The sequence below is a fragment of the Nerophis lumbriciformis genome, linkage group LG21, assembly GCF_033978685.3.
Source record: "Nerophis lumbriciformis linkage group LG21, RoL_Nlum_v2.1, whole genome shotgun sequence".
Lineage (NCBI taxonomy): Eukaryota > Metazoa > Chordata > Actinopteri > Syngnathiformes > Syngnathidae > Nerophis > Nerophis lumbriciformis.
The window spans coordinates 41,730,984-41,749,604 of record NC_084568.2 but is presented as its reverse complement, the minus strand read 5'-3'; the positions used below and the strand labels follow the sequence as shown (position 1 = coordinate 41,749,604).

Below are 18,621 nucleotides of genomic sequence, written 5' to 3'. Positions count from 1 at the left end.
CTGTTCCACCTGCTGCCCTCTGGGAAGCGCTACAGGTGCATTAAAACCAAAACAAACAGGCTAAAGAACAGCTTCTTCCCCAGGGCCATAACCATCCTGAACGGACTGCCCCATTGTCCCTCATAACTGCCTTCTCTTCGGTGCAATAACCCATTCCACCAACCACCCTGTTTTTTTTTTTGTTTTTTTTCATGTATATATTCATTTCACACCATATTCATTGCACTTCTACATTTTTTATATTTTTATATATTTGCACATTGTTTTTCTAGCATGCACACATCGCACTGTATGGAATGGCCTCAATCTCGTTACCTTGCGTAATGACAATAAAGCTGATTCTGATTCTGATTTAGGCCGTAAGACTTTAACGAATTAAAATAATCCCCTCAATTCCCCCCCAAAAACGGACTAACTGGCTGGAATATAAAGACAATATAACATACATCCATATACCTGGATGCATATTATCAGAATAATTGTATCTGAGTTATCACAAAACTTAGTGTTACATTGAGTTCAGCTCGCCCTGTGAGAGGACAAAAGCTGTCTTTGATCCGACCAATCAAAAAGGCTTGTAAAACTCCACTGTGTACGATGGGAAGCGACATGAAGGCGTCGGTTTCTTTGATGTATTGTAATCCACAGGAAGATTTTGTCTTTACCCGAGATCTACAAAGCGGAGAGAAAGGCAGGGCCTGACCTCCCTCGAGGCACCTTTTCTTTGAACTGTTTTGTAACCAAAGGCAGCGCTGTTTACGACCCCCTACCTTTAGAAACAGCTGTTACCATGTAATCGGGGAAAGTCCAAATAAAAGAGGAAGCGTACAATTTTTCGTCAGAGGTGGTGGAACACTGTGCAAGGGTACAGGTGTACGTGCTCTCCTCATTGAGCCAAATTTAATTCTGTCTGTTTAATTCCTTGCTCCTTGTCTTGTTTAATAGATGTCATCAGTGCAAAAGTGCAATATATTTATCTGTACAATAATCTAATTATATCTGCACATTATTGCTCTTTTATCCGGCACTACCATGCGCTAATGCAACAAAATGTATTTCTTATCTGTACTGTGAAGTTCAAATTTGAGTGACAAATAAAGGAAGTCTCAGTCTATTTCATTGTCAATGTGTTTCTTGATGTGTCCTCATTCTGGTGTGTTTACCTGGACCAAAGGGCTGCAGAAACCAGGTGCGTCCCACTCTGCCAGGCGGGCTGACCGCCGGCTGGGTGGGGTTGAAGGCTCGGATGGTTTTAACGTCCGCTTTGTTGTCGTCGGCGCTGGGAATCTCCAGCACTGGGATGACGGTGCACTGGTCCAGTACGCCGTCAGACGTCATGACTTCCGTGTAGCCTTCGTCACAGCCACACACTCCCGCCTGACACAAACAGTAAAGTCCGTCACACAAACAAGAACTGCAGCTTGACTTTGTCACCGTTTTTCACAAGCCCTGGCGTAGTCAACAATTAGGCTATGTCTACACTAAGCCCAAAACCCCATAAACGAATAATTATTTAGCCTAAGCCTCGTGTCAACAAACCTGTCGCTGATGAGTTCCCTGTGCTTCTTAAGCCAGAGCAAACCTGCGTACTGGGCCAGAACGTAGCTACCTGTTCCCGTACAGTAAGCCGACATGCATAGCTCTATGCTCACTCTGTGTTTTCTCCTCCTCCGTGTTCATTTGTCTCGTGTCCCTGTGTCGTTCCAGCAGCATTCCTCCGTTCCCTGGTTACGAGCGGTGTGTCTCGTCTCCCCCGTATCCCCTCTGGTTCCCTGGCTGCCCTTTTGGATCTCGACCTCCCGCCTGGACGCGGACATTTGACGCCTCGCTCTTGCCCCTGACCTCCTGCCTGTCCCTGGAACTCCGAGCTTGCCTTGCCCTCTTGGACTCTCAAAACTCGCTGGACACTCCCGGTAACTAACACTCGACATAATCACTACACATAGTCGCACACATACACATTTTGGGTTAGTTTCCCACTTCATAATACTGTATATAAATAAATAGAGCTAAACGACGTCCTTGCATCTGTGCCGTCTCCGGGGGGCAAATTTTGAGAAAAAAATGTGTCTGGGGGCCGGTATATCTATTTTTAGGAACACTAATACAAAACCTTACAATAATGTCTGATTGAATGCTAAAAACGTTATGACAGACCGCCTTAAAAAACAGAATATAATTAAAAACATTTTTACTGAATGAGACACCCAGAATGTACATGAAAATAAAGAATGTGGGATTTACAATATTAACTATAAACGATAAAACACTGAATATTGACACCATATGAACGTCACACCCCCTCTCCATCCACATATTTTACAATCAAGCGAAACCCAACAAAAAGGCAACAAACAGCAAAATATGAATGCCAAGGTTAAAAAAAACTGATATCACTTTTCTTGCAGAACTTTGTTGTAAAAATCTCCTTCCGCGTCTGTCCCTGACACCCGCATTTCAGGCTGGCCGCTCTGGAAACACTCGGTGGAAACGCTCCCCACCCACTGAGCTGCTGTGACTTAGATGACCATAGTAACTAATTAGATGACCATAGTAACTAGTATATCATGCAAAAGCGCAGATTCCAACCATTGAAATACTTTGCATAGTTCAAAACTTCCGGTAATTTGAAAACATCACTGCACATCATAATGACAGTTTCGATCTTAAAGATCTAAAAAAATAATTTGGGAATGTCCGGCGGGCCAGATTGAAAAGCTTAATGCTTAAAAGAAGGAAACGGGCAATTGCAGCTATTCGGGATACAACACATTTAAGACAGCAACATAGCAATGTTGAGCGATTGTTTTGGATAAGGCCTGGAAGAACGGCAGCCCGGTGGGATATGTTTGTCACCGAGTGTGTTGGGCCGGAGGAACGGCAAGAGAACTTTCCAATGTCCAGGTCAGCCGTGATTCTACTTAGTGAAAAACGTTGTCCATTCGTCGAAGGAGAGACAACGACAATGCGGGCTGACGTGGACAAGGGAAGACTACGAAAAATAGCGAATGCATTTGGACTGGTAAAGCAGACTATCAGTTATTGGGGTCTTTAAAGGGGAACATTATCACAATTTCAGAAGGGTTAAAACCATTAAAAATCAGTTCCCAGTGGCTTATTATATTTTTCGAAGTTTTTAAAAAAATTTTACCCATCACGCAATATCCCTAAAAAAAAGCTTCAAAGTGCCTGATTTTAACCACCCATCCATTTTCCTGTGACGTCACATAGTGAAGCCAACACAAACAAACATGGCGGAAAGAACAGCAAGCTATAGCGACATTAGCTCGGATTCAGACTCGGATTTCAGCGGCTTAAGCGATTCAACAGATTACGCATGTATTGAAACGGATGGTTGTAGTGTGGAGGCAGGTAGCGAAGAAGAAACTGAAGCTATTGAGCCATATCGGTTTGAACCGTATGCAAGCGAAACCGACGAAAACGACACGGGAGAAAGCGAGGACGAATTCGGCGATCGCCTTCTAACCAACGATTGGTATGTGTTTGTTTGGCATTAAAGGAAACCAACAACTATGAACTAGGTTTACAGCATATGAAATACATTTGGCAACAACATGCACTTTGAGAGTGCACACAGCCCAATTTTCATCAATTAATATATTCTGTAGACATACCCTCATGTCAGCAGGCCAGGGAAGCTAGGATCGATATTCTTCTCTTGATCATCTTCGGGATGGTGTGAGCCAAGACATCCAGGGGGTTTAGCTCGCTCGTCTGCGGGAACAAACTGCCGCCATTGCTTGCCGTGCTAGCGAGGTCCTTTGTCCCTGAATTGCTCACACACTCCGGCAGATTCAATGGGGGTCTGGCGGCAGATTTCTTTGACTTTATGGTTGGAAATGCATCTGCTTTGAGTGTCGCAGGATATCCACACATTCTTGCCATCTCTGTCGCAGCATAGCTTTCGTGGGTAAAGTGTGCGGAACAAACGTCCAATTTCTTGCCACTTTGGCATCTTTGGGCCACTGGTGCAACTTGAATCCGTCCCTGTTGGTGTTGTTACACCCTCCGACAACACACCGACGAGGCATGATGTCTCCAAGGTATGGAAAACAGTCGAAAAAACGGAAAATAACAGAGCTGATTTGACTCGGTGTTTGAGAAAATGGCGGATTGCTTCCCGTTGTGACGTCATCGCTCTGAGAGCGAATATTAGAAAGGCCAAAATTCAGCCATTTAGAGTTCGGAAATCGGTTAAAAAAATATATGGTCTTTTTTCTGCAACATCAAGGTATATATTGACGCTTACATAGGTCTGCTGATAATGTTCCCCTTTAACGGTGGCATTGTTGTGTGTGGACACGGATAAGGTTAGGTGGAATTTACCCTGGATAACCTTATCCGGCTTAGTGTACCGTATTTTCTGCACTATTAGCCGCACCTAAAAACCACAAATTTACTCAAAAGCTGACAGTGCGGCTTATAACCCGGTGCGCTTTATATATGGATTAATATTACGATTCATTTTCAAAAAGTTTCGGTCTCGCAACTTCGGTAAACAGCCGCCATCTTTTTCCCGGTAGAACAGGAAGCGCTTCTTCTTCTACGCAAGCAACCGCCAAGGTAAGCACCCGCCCCCATAGAACAGGAAGCGCTTCTTCTTCTACTGTAAGCAACCACCCGCCCGCGTAGAAGAAGAAAAAGGGCGCGGATATTACCGTACGTTTCACTTCCTTTGTGTGTTTACATCTGTAAAGACCACAAAATGGCTCCTACTAAACGACAGGGATCCGGTTCATGAAAAGACGCAATCTCTCCATCCGCACACGGACTACTATTTCACAGCAACTGCCTAAAGACTTTCAAGAAAAGCTGGCTACTTTCCGTGCATATTGTAAAAACAAGATAGCTGAAAAAAAAGATCCGGCCAGAGAACATTATCAACATGGACGAGGTTCCACTGACTTTTGATATTCCTGTGAACCGCACTGTGGATACAACGGGAGCACGTACGGTGAATATTCGCACCACAGGGAATGAGAAGTCATCCTTCACTGTGGTTCTAGCTTGCCATGCTAATGGCCAGAAACTTCCACCCATGGTGATATTCAAAAGGAAGACCTTGCCAAAAGAGACCTTTCCAGCCGGCGTCATCATAAAAGCTAACTCGAAGGGATGGATGAAGAAAAGATGAGCGAGTGGTTAAGGTAAGTTTAAGTTTACGCGAAGAGGCCGGGTGGCTTTTTTCACGCAGCTCTGTCCATGTTGATATACGACTCCATGCGCGCCCACATCACGCTGGTTTTAATATATTATTAAAGTTTGACTGACCTATCTGACTGTTTTTTTGACATTCCTTTAGCGCAGTTAGATGCGGCTTATAACACGGGGCGGCTTATAGGTGGACAAAGTTTTGAAATATGCCGTTCATTGAAGGCGCGGCTTATAACCCAGGGCGCCTTATGGTGCGGAAAATACGGTAGAAGGGGCCTTAGACTTCAGGTTATTTGGATCATCCTCACGTCAAGAAGCAGAACTGATTGTACGTCACGTTTGTTTACTTCCTGCGTTTAACATTGTATTGAAGATGATGGAATCGTAATGTTCTATGGATCGACATTTATGCGCTTGATGTTGGCACAAATCAATTGAAATATTCCTAGCACAGCTCGTGTCAATTAACTAGCTGGCAGGCGAAATTCTGGCTGATGTTCCCAGGCACACAAAAGGCTCTTCGACAGCGAACTCACCTCGGTACAAAAAGATCGAGGTTTGGTGCAGGCCGGGTCACATGATCGGTCAGCCAACGGTTGTGTTGCTGCCGGGCAGCCGCCTGTCAAACCATCAGTTGAAAAGTCAGAGGTCAGAACGTAACAATGTATTTTGATGCTTTTGTACTTGTTATCAGTTGTACACACAGTCTTAGCAGATCACCACCAATACTACACACCATTTTATACTTTGTACTGGTGTTGTACCAATACCAACATTTCAATACTTTTCTAAATAAAAGGAGACCACAAAAAATGTCATTATTGTCTTTATTTGAACAAAAAATGTTAGGGTACATGAAACATATGTTTATTATTGTCATTTAGTCCTTAAATCAAATAGTGAACATCAGTGACGTGCAGTCACTAGAGGCAGGTGAGGCCCCGCCTCACCTGCCATCATGGAAAGAAAAAAAATGCAAAAAGAAAAAAAAAAATTAAATTGTTATATGTATCCAGTGATTATACTATAACGTTATTTTCCATTTAACTTCACCAGTTTTAGATTATTTTTATTCAAAATCGCTGAATTTTCACATTTGCCGTTCAAATACTGAGAAGAGACGGTGCGGTGAACAGCAGCCAGTTGAGGCACGTCACTCAGTGCCTCAACATGGATTCCGGACTCGGCTAACTGCTGGCCTGCTGTGCAGTGAGACCGTATTGCTATATGAACTATATTATACATTTCCATAGTTTAGTTATCTGAGGTATATAATGTACAGTGTATTTTGTCAACAACTGTATGTGTGTAACGTATTTCTTGTGCTGAGCGATCATAAAACGGCTGCAAAAGACGCACTGGCTGAGGCTCCAGTAGCCCCGCCTCCTGCACCCCCGCCGTAGAATTGTTATATCAACTAAAGCCCACACTTAAACTTTCCACGTGCAAGATTGAATCTATTTAAAAAAATTATTTCATAAGAAGCCAAAAAAGTGCAAAAACAATAATGTTCGTGTTGGAGGAGTTGTGAATGACTGCAGGGCCACAACATTAGGTACACCTGCAGACTGCAGGCGTACCTAATTCACAACTCCTCCAACACGAACATTATTGTTTTTGCACTTTTTGGCTTCTTATTAAATAACTTTTGTAACCTATTTTCATGGGCTTTCCTCTTTGTGATGTTAAGTTCCTATTTAACCTATTTAAGTTCCTATTTAACCACTAGGCCACTCAGTGGCCTAGTGGTTAGAGTGTCCGTCCTGAGATCGGTAGGTTGGGAGTTCAAATCCCGGCCGAGTCATACCAAAGACTATAAAAATGGGACCCATTACCTCCCTGCTTGGCACTCAGCATCAAGGGTTGGAATTGGGGGTTAAATCACCAAAATGATTCCCGGGCGCAGCCACCGCTGCTGCCCACTGCTCCCCTCACCTCCCAGGGGGTGATCAAGGGTGATGGGTCAAATGCAGAGAATAATTTCGCCACACGTAGTGTGTGTGTGTGACAATCATTGGTACTTTAACTTTAACTTTAACTTTCTGCGCTGTTATACAGTATATGCCTTGAGCTCTTATTTTGAAGGCGCCAAGAGCGGAAGTGATGACATGTTGTAGTGGAGCGGAGGTTTTTGAAAGAAGGTAAATAAAGTGGTCCTCGTGTCAACTGGAGCCTCCGTGTTTGTTATTTTGTAGTTTCATACAGTATAGGCCACATTTATAAACCCTCGGTTACACTTTTTTTAAATAGATTCAATCTTGCACGTGGAAAGTTGAAGTGAGGGCTTTAGTTGCGGCGCATGGACTTAATTTATAAGTAAAGGTAAGACCATAATAACGTTTTTTTTATTAAATGTGCTTTTTTGTGTGCTACAGTTTGTATGTGTAAAGTTAAAGTGAAGTTAAAGTAGCAATGATTGTCACACACACACTAGGTGTAATGAAATTTGTCCTCTGCATTTGACCCATCCCCTTGTTCACCCCCTGGGAGGTGAGGGGAGCAGTGGGCAGCAGCGGCGCCACGCCCGGGAATAATTTTTGGTGATTTAACCCCCAATTCCAAGCCTTGATGCTGAGTGCCAAGCAGGGAAGAATGCTGGTATGAGCTTTTAAACATAACCCGTTAACTGCTGCCAATCAAATGGTGAATAAGATACTCTTTAGGGTTCATATGTTTGTAAATGTGACTGTGATGAAGTCAGTGCCTCACCAGCCATCAACCTCACCGCACGTCACTGGTGAACATACTAGACAACTTGTCTTTTAGTAGTAAGTAAACAAACAAAGACTCCTAATTAGTCGTATGCAGTAATATATTGTGTCATTTATACACCTATTATTTTGTACACATTATGAGGGACAAACTGTAAAAATGCATTGTTAATCTACTTGTTCATTTACTGTTAATATCTGCTTATTTTCTGTTTTAACATGTTCTATCTACACTTCTGTTAAAATGTAATAATCACTTATTCTTCTCTTCTTTGATACTTTACATTAGTTTTGGATGATACCACACATTTAGGTATCGATCCGATACCAAGTAGTTACAGGATCATACAAAAAAATATAATACCTAATAAACCAATACTGATGAAGAAATACTGATGTAAAGGGTAGGTGTCGCGCTGTTTTCTGTTTTAACATGTTCTATCTACACTTCTGTTAAAATGCAATAATCACTTATTCTTCTCTTCTTTGATCCTTTACATTAGTTTTGGATGATACCACACATTTAGGTATCGATCCGATACCAAGTAGTTACAGGATCATACAAAAAAATATAATACCTAATAAACCAATACTGATGAAGAAATACTGATGTAAAGGGTAGGTGTCGCGCTGTTTTCTGTTTTAACATGTTCTATCTACACTTCTGTTAAAATGCAATAATCACTTATTCTTCTCTTCTTTCATACTTGACATTAGTTTTGGATGATACCACACATTTAGGTATCGATCCGATACCAAGTAGTTACAGGATCATACATTGGTCATATTCAAAGTCCTCATGTGTCCAGGGACGTATTTACTGACTTTATAAACATAATATGAATTTAAAAAATATATATTGTGACGATAAAAAATATCGATGTAATCATAGTAGTATCGACTAGATACGCTCTTGTGCTTGGTATCATTACCATGGATGTCAGGTATTTTATTTTATATAGACTTTTTGTGTTATAAGATTTAATTTGATGGATTTTAGGGTTACAACGTGTCATGTTATAACTTTCCATGTCGATTACAACCATACTTGCCAACCTTGAGACCTCCGATTTCGGGAGGTGGGGGGTGGGGGGCGGGGGCGTGGTCGGGGGGCGTGGTTAAGAGATATATATATATATATATATATATATATATATATATATATATATATATATAGAAGAAATACTTGACTTTCAGTGAATTCTAGCTATATATATATATATATATACATATATATATATATATATATATATATATATATATATATATATATATATATATGTGTATATATATATAAATAAATATATATATATATATATATATATATATATATATATATATATATATATATATATATATATAAATAAAATAAATACTTGAATTTCAGTGTTCATTTATTTACACATATACACACACATAACACTCATCTACTCATTGTTGAGTTAAGGGTTGAATTGTCCATCCTTGTTCTATTCTCTGTCACTATTTCAGAACACACACATTATACTAATATACATTTTAAAATCATTAAGAAAACGGGAGCTCTAATTTGGGAGTCTGAATTAGGATCAGAAGTTCTTATATAAACATTGCGCACTCACGTCGCCTTTTTGTATTGATTACTGCAGCTGTGCACTGGATTCATTCACAAATACAAACTACAACTCACAAACACTTTAGAGTTAGGCTCCACCATCAGAATGTGTACTTATACTTATAAAGATCACATGGATATTATTCAGTGAGTTGATTCACCAAAACTAACCTGTTATACAGGAGGAAAAAGCACACAGGATGTTTCAATTGTTCACAGACTGGTCGCGCTCATCAGAATGACAAGACACTTCCGGTCTGCAGGTGATAGCATTCAATTGCCCTACTGCCCCCTACTGACCAATGTGAATACTGATAAATGTGTAATGACAGCTCCAAAAACGAATTCAAACCACAAAATAAACTAAATAAATCAACACAAAAATGTGACACATTATGGGTGGGTCACATATGCATGTACAGTAGATGGCAGTATTGTCCTGTTTAAAAGTGTCACAACATTGCTGTTTACGGCAGACCAACTGCTTTACAGTAGACGCTGTTGTGTGTTGTCAACACGTCACTCAGGTCCGCATGGAGCTGGAGGGGGCGTGGCCTCTGAATTTCGGGAGTTTTTCGGGAGGAAATTTGTCCCGGGAGGTTTTCGGGAGAGGCGCTGAATTTCGTGAGTCTCCCGGAAAATCCGGGAGGGTTGGCAAGTATGATTACAACAATTATCTGCTAAATTGCAAATACCCAGTGAAGTTGGCACATTGTGTAAATGGTAAATTTCCTAGTTTCCCAAAAACAATTTGAAATGTGGACTCGTCAGACCACAGAACACTTTTCCACTTTGCATCAGTCCATCTTAGATGAGCTCAGGCCCAGCGAAGCCGGCGGTGTTTCTGGGTGTTGTTGATAAATGGCTGTGGCTTCGCATAGTAGAGTTTTAACTTGCACTTACAGATGTAGCGACCAACTGTAGTTACTGACAGTGGTTTTCTTAAGTGTTCCTGAGCTCATGTGGTGATATCCTTTACACACCGATGTCGGGTTTTTGGATGCAGTACCGCCCGAGGGATACAAGGTCACGGCATTGCCGCTTACGTGCAGTGATTTCTCCAGATTCTCCGAACCTTTTGATGATATTACGGAGCGTAGATGGTGAAATCCCTAAATTCCTTGCAATAGCTGCTTGAGAAATGTTGTTCTTAAACAATTTGCTCAGGCATTTGTTGACAAAGTGGTGACCCTCGCCCCCGTCCTCGTTTGTGAATGACTGAGCATTTCATGGAAGCTGCTTTTATACCCAATCATGGCACCCACCTGTTCCCAATTAGCCTGTTCACCTGTGGTATGTTCCAAATAAGTCTTTGAAGAGCATTCCTCAACTTTCTCAGTCTTTTTTGCCACTTGTGCCAGTTTTTTTTTTAAACATGTTGCAGGCATCGAATTCAAAATGAGCTAATATTTGCAAAAAATAACAAAGTTTTCCAGTGTGAACGTTAAATATCTTGTCTTTGCAGTCTATTCAATTGGATATAAGTTGAAAAGGATTTGTTGTATTCTCTTTTTATTTACCATTTACCAGAGGTGTGGACTCGAGTCACATGACTTGGACTCGAGTCAGACTCGAGTAATGAATTTGATGACTTTAGACTCGACTTGACAAAATGTAAAAAAGACTTGCAACTCGACTTAGACTTTAACATCAATGACTTGTGACTTCACTTGGACTTGAGCCTTTTGAATTGACATGACTTGACATGACTTGCTACTTTCCCCAAAACCCAAAGATGAAAAAGTTATTCGGGAGCGCTCCGTATTTTTCATTGTGTACTTGTCTATCAGCGTTGCGTGTGTCAGCTGGTGTGCTCTCAGTACAACAGCCAATCAAATTAGATCTACTTTGTTTTCATCACACAGCATTCATCCAATCAAATTGCAGGACAACCAACGAAGAAGACATGTCCAAACCACACGCCAGTGAACAAAAAATGATACCTAAAATAATTTCGTTTGGGTGTAAAAATTACGAGGTGGTCAACACAAAACGGTTTGCAGTATGCAACACATGCGGTTCGAAAATGACTGATGGAGAGGCAACAACTTCCAACTTCGTCCGGCATTTGAAGTTGCACAAAGAACGGTAAGTTTTGAATGTAAGATAACGTTTATTGGCTAAGTAACGTGACTTTTATTTGCTGTGTAGTTAAATCAGTGAGGCTGTAAACTCACTGCTAACGTTATAACGTTATTGCAAACACGGGAATCTGTTGCAGTTCACTACCTTATTCGTACTTTTTGTTCAGTGATTTCTTTTAAGCAGGGTTACGTTAGTCAATATATCACACGTAACGTTAGACGGCGGTCAGCAGCACCGCGTATTTTAGCCACCTAAAAAAAGACAAAAATAGTCAAATAAAGGTCAGTTAAAATGTATACTATATTATGAATATGTGTACCGTTTTAGCTAGCTTTCTGACATACTGTTGGTTGTTTACCTCAGTGGTCCCCAACCACCGGGCCGCGGCCCGGTACTGGTCTGTGGATCGATTGGTATCGGGCCGCACAAGAAATAATTTTTATTTATTTTTTTTTTTAATTAAATCAACATAAAAAACACAAGATACACTTACAAGTAGTGCACCAACCCAAAACAACTCTCTCCCCCCTTTTGTTCTGGGCATTGAACATGAAGACTCTTCCTTCACTGTTCCGAGTGGCCATGAGAGTCTTGGCAGTGCCTGCCTCCAGTGCTCCAGTGGAGCGAGTTTTCAGCCATGGTGGCATCATACTACGCCCCCATCGTGCACAAATGACTGACAGACTCTTGGCTAATTTGGTTTTTTTGCAAATGCAATGCAGCATAGGGCCCTGACATATAAAAAGTACCACTTTTTTGTTATGTTCACGTATATGTCATGTTTTTTCAATGTTAACACTTTTGTACAAATAAGTACATTTATTTTTCAATGTGTTTGTTCTGTAAAGGAATGAGTTAATGTTTAAAATGACTGGTTAATAGTGCTATTATAAAGTGCAATGTCAGCACAATTTTCTTTCCTGCAATTTAAAATGCACTTGTTTTAATAAATAAATACAGCGTTTGAAAAGCATACACAATCTGTGTTAATATATTAGTCTGTGGTTAAAAGGACTTGAAAGGACTCGAAACTCAAAATGCAGGACTTAGGACTTGACTTGAGACTTTCCAGTCTTGACTTTGGACTTGACTCGGGGCTTGCCTGTTTTGACTCGGGACTTGACTCGGACTTGAGGACTTACTTGTGACTTGCAAAGCAATGACTTGGTCCCACCTCTGACATTTACACAACGTGACAACTTCACTGCTTTTGGGCTTTGTACAAAACGCCACATGCTTCCGGGTTTAGAAACTGGTGTAAAGTGTGCAGAAGTACGAACAACTCACCTGTGACGTTCAAGCCGTCCGAGCGCTGACACCACACGTGGCGTGATGATCCTCTCCATGCTGCCGCTCGCCACTTGTATTCCAAACACTGTCCCTCTGGAGGAAGAATGTTGTCTTTTTAGTCAACACAACCATCTTCAGCAGTACAAACAAAACAAACCGTACCAATTAATGAATTAGACAACGAGACCTAGCTTTTTTTTTTTTTGTATTTGGCCGTGCAATGGGAGAATTAGTTGAACAAAGACTAAAATGTCAAAAAGACAATTTCCTCAAGCAAAAGTAAATCATGAAGGGCCCAATTTGTGCTTGCTTCTTTCTTTGTTAGCTAGCAGGTTACTTGCTGGTTCATGGTGGCCTTTGGAGGACTTTGGGCCGTACTAATTGTGATTCTTTGGCGAGGGAACAGTCCCATCTTGACGCAAGCAGACTACAGATTCTTTCAGCAAAAGTAGCGGTTAAGTACTGAAGACATGAACACAGTACAGAGAAACACATCCATTTAAATCACAAACAGAAGGGGCGTCCCAATTCGATATTGGAATCCGATATCAGCGAGTATGGGATGCTTGCATGTAAAATGTGTGATATCATGTGAGAGACAAGCAGTCCTGCATCGTGTTTACTTGTGTGCAATATCTGCGATACAAGCAGTCCTGCAGCATGTCTACTTGTGTGTGATATCATGTGCGATACAAGCAGTCCTGCAGCGTGTCCACTTGTGTGTGATATCATGTGCGATACAAGCAGTCCTGCAGCGTGTCCACTTGTGTGTGATATCATGTGCGATACAAGCAGTCCTTCAGTCTCTCTCTCTCTCTCGATATAGGTATATATCAAGATCGATATCGAGATCTCAAGCTATAGATCGATCTCAAGATTGAGATCGAGATCGAGATCGATCTCTCGAGATTATCTCTCGAGATTGATATCTCTCGAGATCGAGATCGATCTCTCGAGATTGATGTCTCTCGAGATCGATGTCTCTCGAGATCGAGATCGATGTCTCTCGAGATCGATGTCTCTCGAGATCGAGATCGATGTCTCTCGAGATCGATGTCTCTCGAGATCGATGTCTCTCGAGATCGATGTCTCTCGAGATCGATGTGTCTCGAGATCGATGTCTCTCGAGATCGATGTGTCTCGAGATCGATGTCTCTCGAGATCGATGTCTCTCGAGATCGATGTCTCTCGAGATCGATGTCTCTCGAGATCGATGTCTCTCGAGATCGATGTCTCTCGAGATCGATGTCTCTCGAGATCGAGATCGATGTCTCTCGAGATCGAGATCGATGTCTCTCGAGATCGAGATCGATGTCTCTCGAGATCGAGATCGATGTCTCTCGAGATCGAGATCGATGTCTCTCGAGATCGAGATCGATGTCTCTCGAGATCAAGATCAATGTCTCTCGAGATCGATGTCTCTCGAGATCGATGTCTCTCGAGATCGATGTCTCTCGAGATCGAGATCGATGTCTCTCGAGATCGAGATCGATGTTTCTCGAGATCGATGTCTCTCGAGATCAAGATCAATGTCTCTCGAGATCGATGTCTCTCGAGATCAATGTCTCTCGAGATCAATGTCTCTCGAGATCGATGTCTCTCGAGATCGATGTCTCTCGAGATCGATGTCTCTCGAGATCGATGTCTCTCGAGATCAATGTCTCTCGAGATCAATGTCTCTCGAGATCAATGTCTCTCGAGATCAATGTCTCTCGAGATCAATGTCTCTCGAGATCAATGTCTCTCGAGATCGAGATCGATGTCTCTCGAGATCGAGATCGATGTCTCTCGAGATCAAGATCGATGTCTCTCGAGATCAAGATCGATGTCTCTCGAGATCAAGATCGATGTCTCTCGAGATCAATATCTCTCGAGGTCGAGATCTCTCGATAGATATCAAGATTGAGATCGATGTCTCTCGAGATCGATGTCTCTCGAGATCGATGTCTCTCGAGATCGATGTCTCTCGAGATCGAGATCGATGTCTCTCGAGATCGAGATCGATGTCTCTCGAGATCGAGATCGATGTCTCTCGAGATCAATGTCTCTCGAGATCAAGATCGATGTCTCTCGAGATCAAGATCGATGTCTCTCGAGATCAATATCTCTCGATATCGATATCTCTCAATAGATATCGAGTTCGATATCTCTTGAGATCGAGATCGATATCTGTCGATAGCAAGATCGATGTCTCTCGAGATCAATATCTCTCGAGATCGAGATCAATATCTCTCGAGATCGAGATCTCTCGATTGATATCAAGATCGAGATTGATGTGTCTCGAGATCGATGTGTCTCGAGATCGATGTGTCTCGAGATCGATGTCTCTCGAGATCGATGTGTCTCGAGATCGATGTCTCTCGAGATCGATGTCTCTCGAGATCGAGGTCTCTCGAGATCGAGATCGATGTCTCTCGAGATCGAGATCGATGTCTCTCGAGATCAATGTCTCTCGAGATCAAGATCGATGTCTCTCGAGATCAATATCTCTCGAGATCGATATCTCTCGATATCGATATCTCTCGATATCGATATCTCTCGATATCGATATCTCTCGATATTGATATCTCTCGATATCGATATCTCTTGATATCGATATCTCTCTATATCGATATCTCTCAATAGATATCGAGATCGAGATCGATATCTCTTGAGATCGAGGTCGATATCTCTCGATAGATATCGAGATCAATATCTCTCGATAATAAACAGTATTGAAGTTTCAGTTTCAGTTTCAGTCTGACCTGTACATGGCCGTGCTTCCAGCTCCTGTCCTGGACACTGAATCAGATTTTCAGGGTCCTGCGCCACGACGGCCCGAGAGCGGACTTGGACTGAACCGAAACCCAGATCGTCCCCGCTCACACAACTCAACTGGCACGCACTCCAGGCGGTCCAGTCGGTCAGGTAGCATTCCCCTGCAGGTTTGGAATAATCAATCAATCAATCAATGGCCAACGTTTCATATTTGTGTTTCCCTCCCAGCGCGGTGTTACCTGGACAAGGTACGGTGCAGGACTCCTGCAGTATGATCCGCGTGTCTCCGTCCACCACCAGTTCCAGATCTCCACACAGCTCATCGTCCACCAGACTTCCCTGGAGGTCCGATCCATCCGTCACCAAGCACGACATGTTCCTGAAGCGCAGACCATCTCCGCACGTCGCCCCCTGCAGTCAGATAATATCCTCACACCTTGATGAAGGCTGAATGAAGTAGTACAGTACAGTACAGTACAGTACAGTTCTTGATACATGAGGATTTGGTAAAGAATTTACAACACCCAAAAGCAGTGAAGTTGTCACCTTGTGTAAATGGTAAATAAAAAGAGAATACAACAAATCCTTTTCAACTTATATTCAATTGAATAGACTGCAAAGACAAGATATTTACCTATGAAACGTTATTTTTTGCAAATAATCATGAACTTAGAATTTAATGGCAGCAACAACAGTCAAAAAAGGTATTTTTACCAGTGTGTTACATGGCCTTTCCTTTTAACAACACTCAGTAAATGTTTGGGAACTGAGGAGACACATATTTGAAGTGGAATTCTTTCCCATTCTTGCTTGATGTACAGCTTAAGTTGTTCAACAGTCTCCCTTCTCATATTTTAGCCTTCACACATTTTCAATGGGAGACAGGTCTGGACTACAGGCAGGCCAGTCTAGTACCCGCACTCTTTTACTACGAAGCCACGCGGTCGTAACACGTGGCTTGGCATCGTCTTGCTGAAATAAGCAGGGGCGTCCACCCACCTGTTCACCTGTGGGATGTTCCAAATAAGTCTTTGATGAGCATTTCTCAACTTCCTCAGTCTTTTTTGCCACTTGTGCCAGCTTTTTTTTTAAACGTGTTGCAGGCATCAAATTCCAAATGAGCTAATATTTGCCAAAAATAACGTTTTCCAGTTTGAACATGAAATATCTTGTCTTTGCAGTCTATTCAATTGAATATACCGTCTTTTTCGGAGTATAAGTCGCACCGGAGTATAAGTCGCACCTGCCGAAAATGCATTATAAAGAAGGAAAAAAACATAAGTTGCATTGGAGCCCGGCCAAACTATGAAAAAAAACTGCGACTTATAGTCCGAAAAATACGGTAAGTTGAAAAGGATTTGCAAATCATTGTATTCTCTTTTTGTTGACCATTTACACAATGTGACAACTTCACTGCTTTTGGTTTTTGTATTTGATTTCAGGAGATCAATGAAGACAAAGTCTCATTAAGTTTTTGTCATTCATTGTTTTAGACACTTTGCATGTAGAGCATACTTGCCAACCTTGAGACCTCCGATTTCGGGAGGTGGTCGGTGTGGGGCGGGGGGACGTGGTTGGGGGCGTGGTTAATATATATATATATATAAGAAATACTTGACTTTCAGTGAATTCTAGCTATATATATATTTTATTACATATATATCTATATATATATATATATATATATATATATTTTATTACATATATATATATATGTATGTGTGGGAAAAAAATCACAAGACTATTTCATCTCTACAGGCCTGTTTCATGAGGGGGGGTACCCTCAATCATCAGGAGATTTTAATGGGAGCATTCGCATACCATGGTTTATATAGGGCACAGAGTGGGTGGGTACAGGCTGGCCTAGGGGCGTGGTGATTGGCTCATGTGTTACCTAGGAGGTGTTTCCGTCTATGGCGGCATGCTGTTACAATTTCGCTGCGCTTGTTGAGGGATGACAGGTCTGGACGGTAAATAATAAACAGTTTCTCTTTCAAGCATAGGTTGCATCTTTTATTACCACTATTGTAAGGTGTGCTGGATGCAAGAATTTGCCATGTTATTGAATATTCAACATTATTGTCTTTGAGGTCCCAAATGTGTTTGCTGAGTTCTGTGGTATTTCGCAGGTTTTTGTTCCTGAAAGAAGCCTTGTGATTGTTCCATCTGGTTTTGAATTCTCCCTCGGTTAATCCTACATATGTGTCGGATGTGTTAATGTCCTTGCGTATTACCTTAGATTGGTAGACAACTGATGTTTGTAAGCACCCCCCGTTGAGAGGGAAATCAGGTTTCTTTCGACAGTTACATCCTTGGTTGGTTTTGGAGTCGCTCTGTCTGGGGGCCGACGGCTCATTTGCAATTGTTTTGTTGTGGTTTGAGATGATTTGTCGTATATTGTTCATGCAGCTGTAGCTCAATTTAATGTTGTTCTTGTTGAATACTTTTCTTAGGGTGTTGTCTTTGGGAAAGTGTTTGTCAATCAGATTGAGGAATTTGTGTCCAATGTTCGTTGAGACGTTTTTGCTGTATGGGGGGTTGTACCAGATGATGTCGTTCCGTTTTCTGTTCTTTTTTGGCTGGTTTCCTGGCGTGGGTTCATAGGTGAGGGTGAAATTGTATCCGCTTTCATCAAGGGCTTTTTGGTACGGGGGGGGTTGCTTGGTCAAATTCAGCTTTGCTAGATGACAGCATCGATAGCCTTTTATTGATTCCGGTAGGTATTCTTTTCGTGGTGGTGGGTGGGTGGTTGCTGTCATGGTGCACGTATTGGAGTGTTGTGTTGGGTTTCGTGAATGGTTGGTAGCTGTTATTTCTCAGGTTGAAAGTGACGTCAAGGAAGTTGACGGTTTGCTTGTTGGCTTCAATCGTGATCCGTAAGCCGTTCTCTTTGAAAATTTGGCATATGCGCTTCTTGGTATTCTCGCTGCTCCTTGGCGAGGCGCGACACACTGCCAGTCCGTCATCACGGTAAATACCAAGGTTCAGATTGAGGCTAGCGAGCTGGGA

General features: G+C 41.9%; 1 protein-coding gene across 1 annotated transcript in view; it reads right to left on the bottom strand.

The window, feature by feature from the left end:
- Positions 1-18,621, bottom strand: part of thsd7aa (thrombospondin, type I, domain containing 7Aa) — a 237,267-nt gene that overhangs the window by 10,316 nt on the left and 208,330 nt on the right. Inside the window, exons 22-26 of the mRNA XM_061982352.2 lie at positions 15,852-16,023; positions 15,600-15,773; positions 12,853-12,948; positions 5,712-5,794; positions 1,164-1,377 (exon numbers count right to left, since the gene is read on the bottom strand). Coding sequence (XP_061838336.2) covers positions 1,164-1,377; positions 5,712-5,794; positions 12,853-12,948; positions 15,600-15,773; positions 15,852-16,023 — 739 coding nt within the window. The remainder of the gene's footprint in view (positions 1-1,163; positions 1,378-5,711; positions 5,795-12,852; positions 12,949-15,599; positions 15,774-15,851; positions 16,024-18,621) is intronic.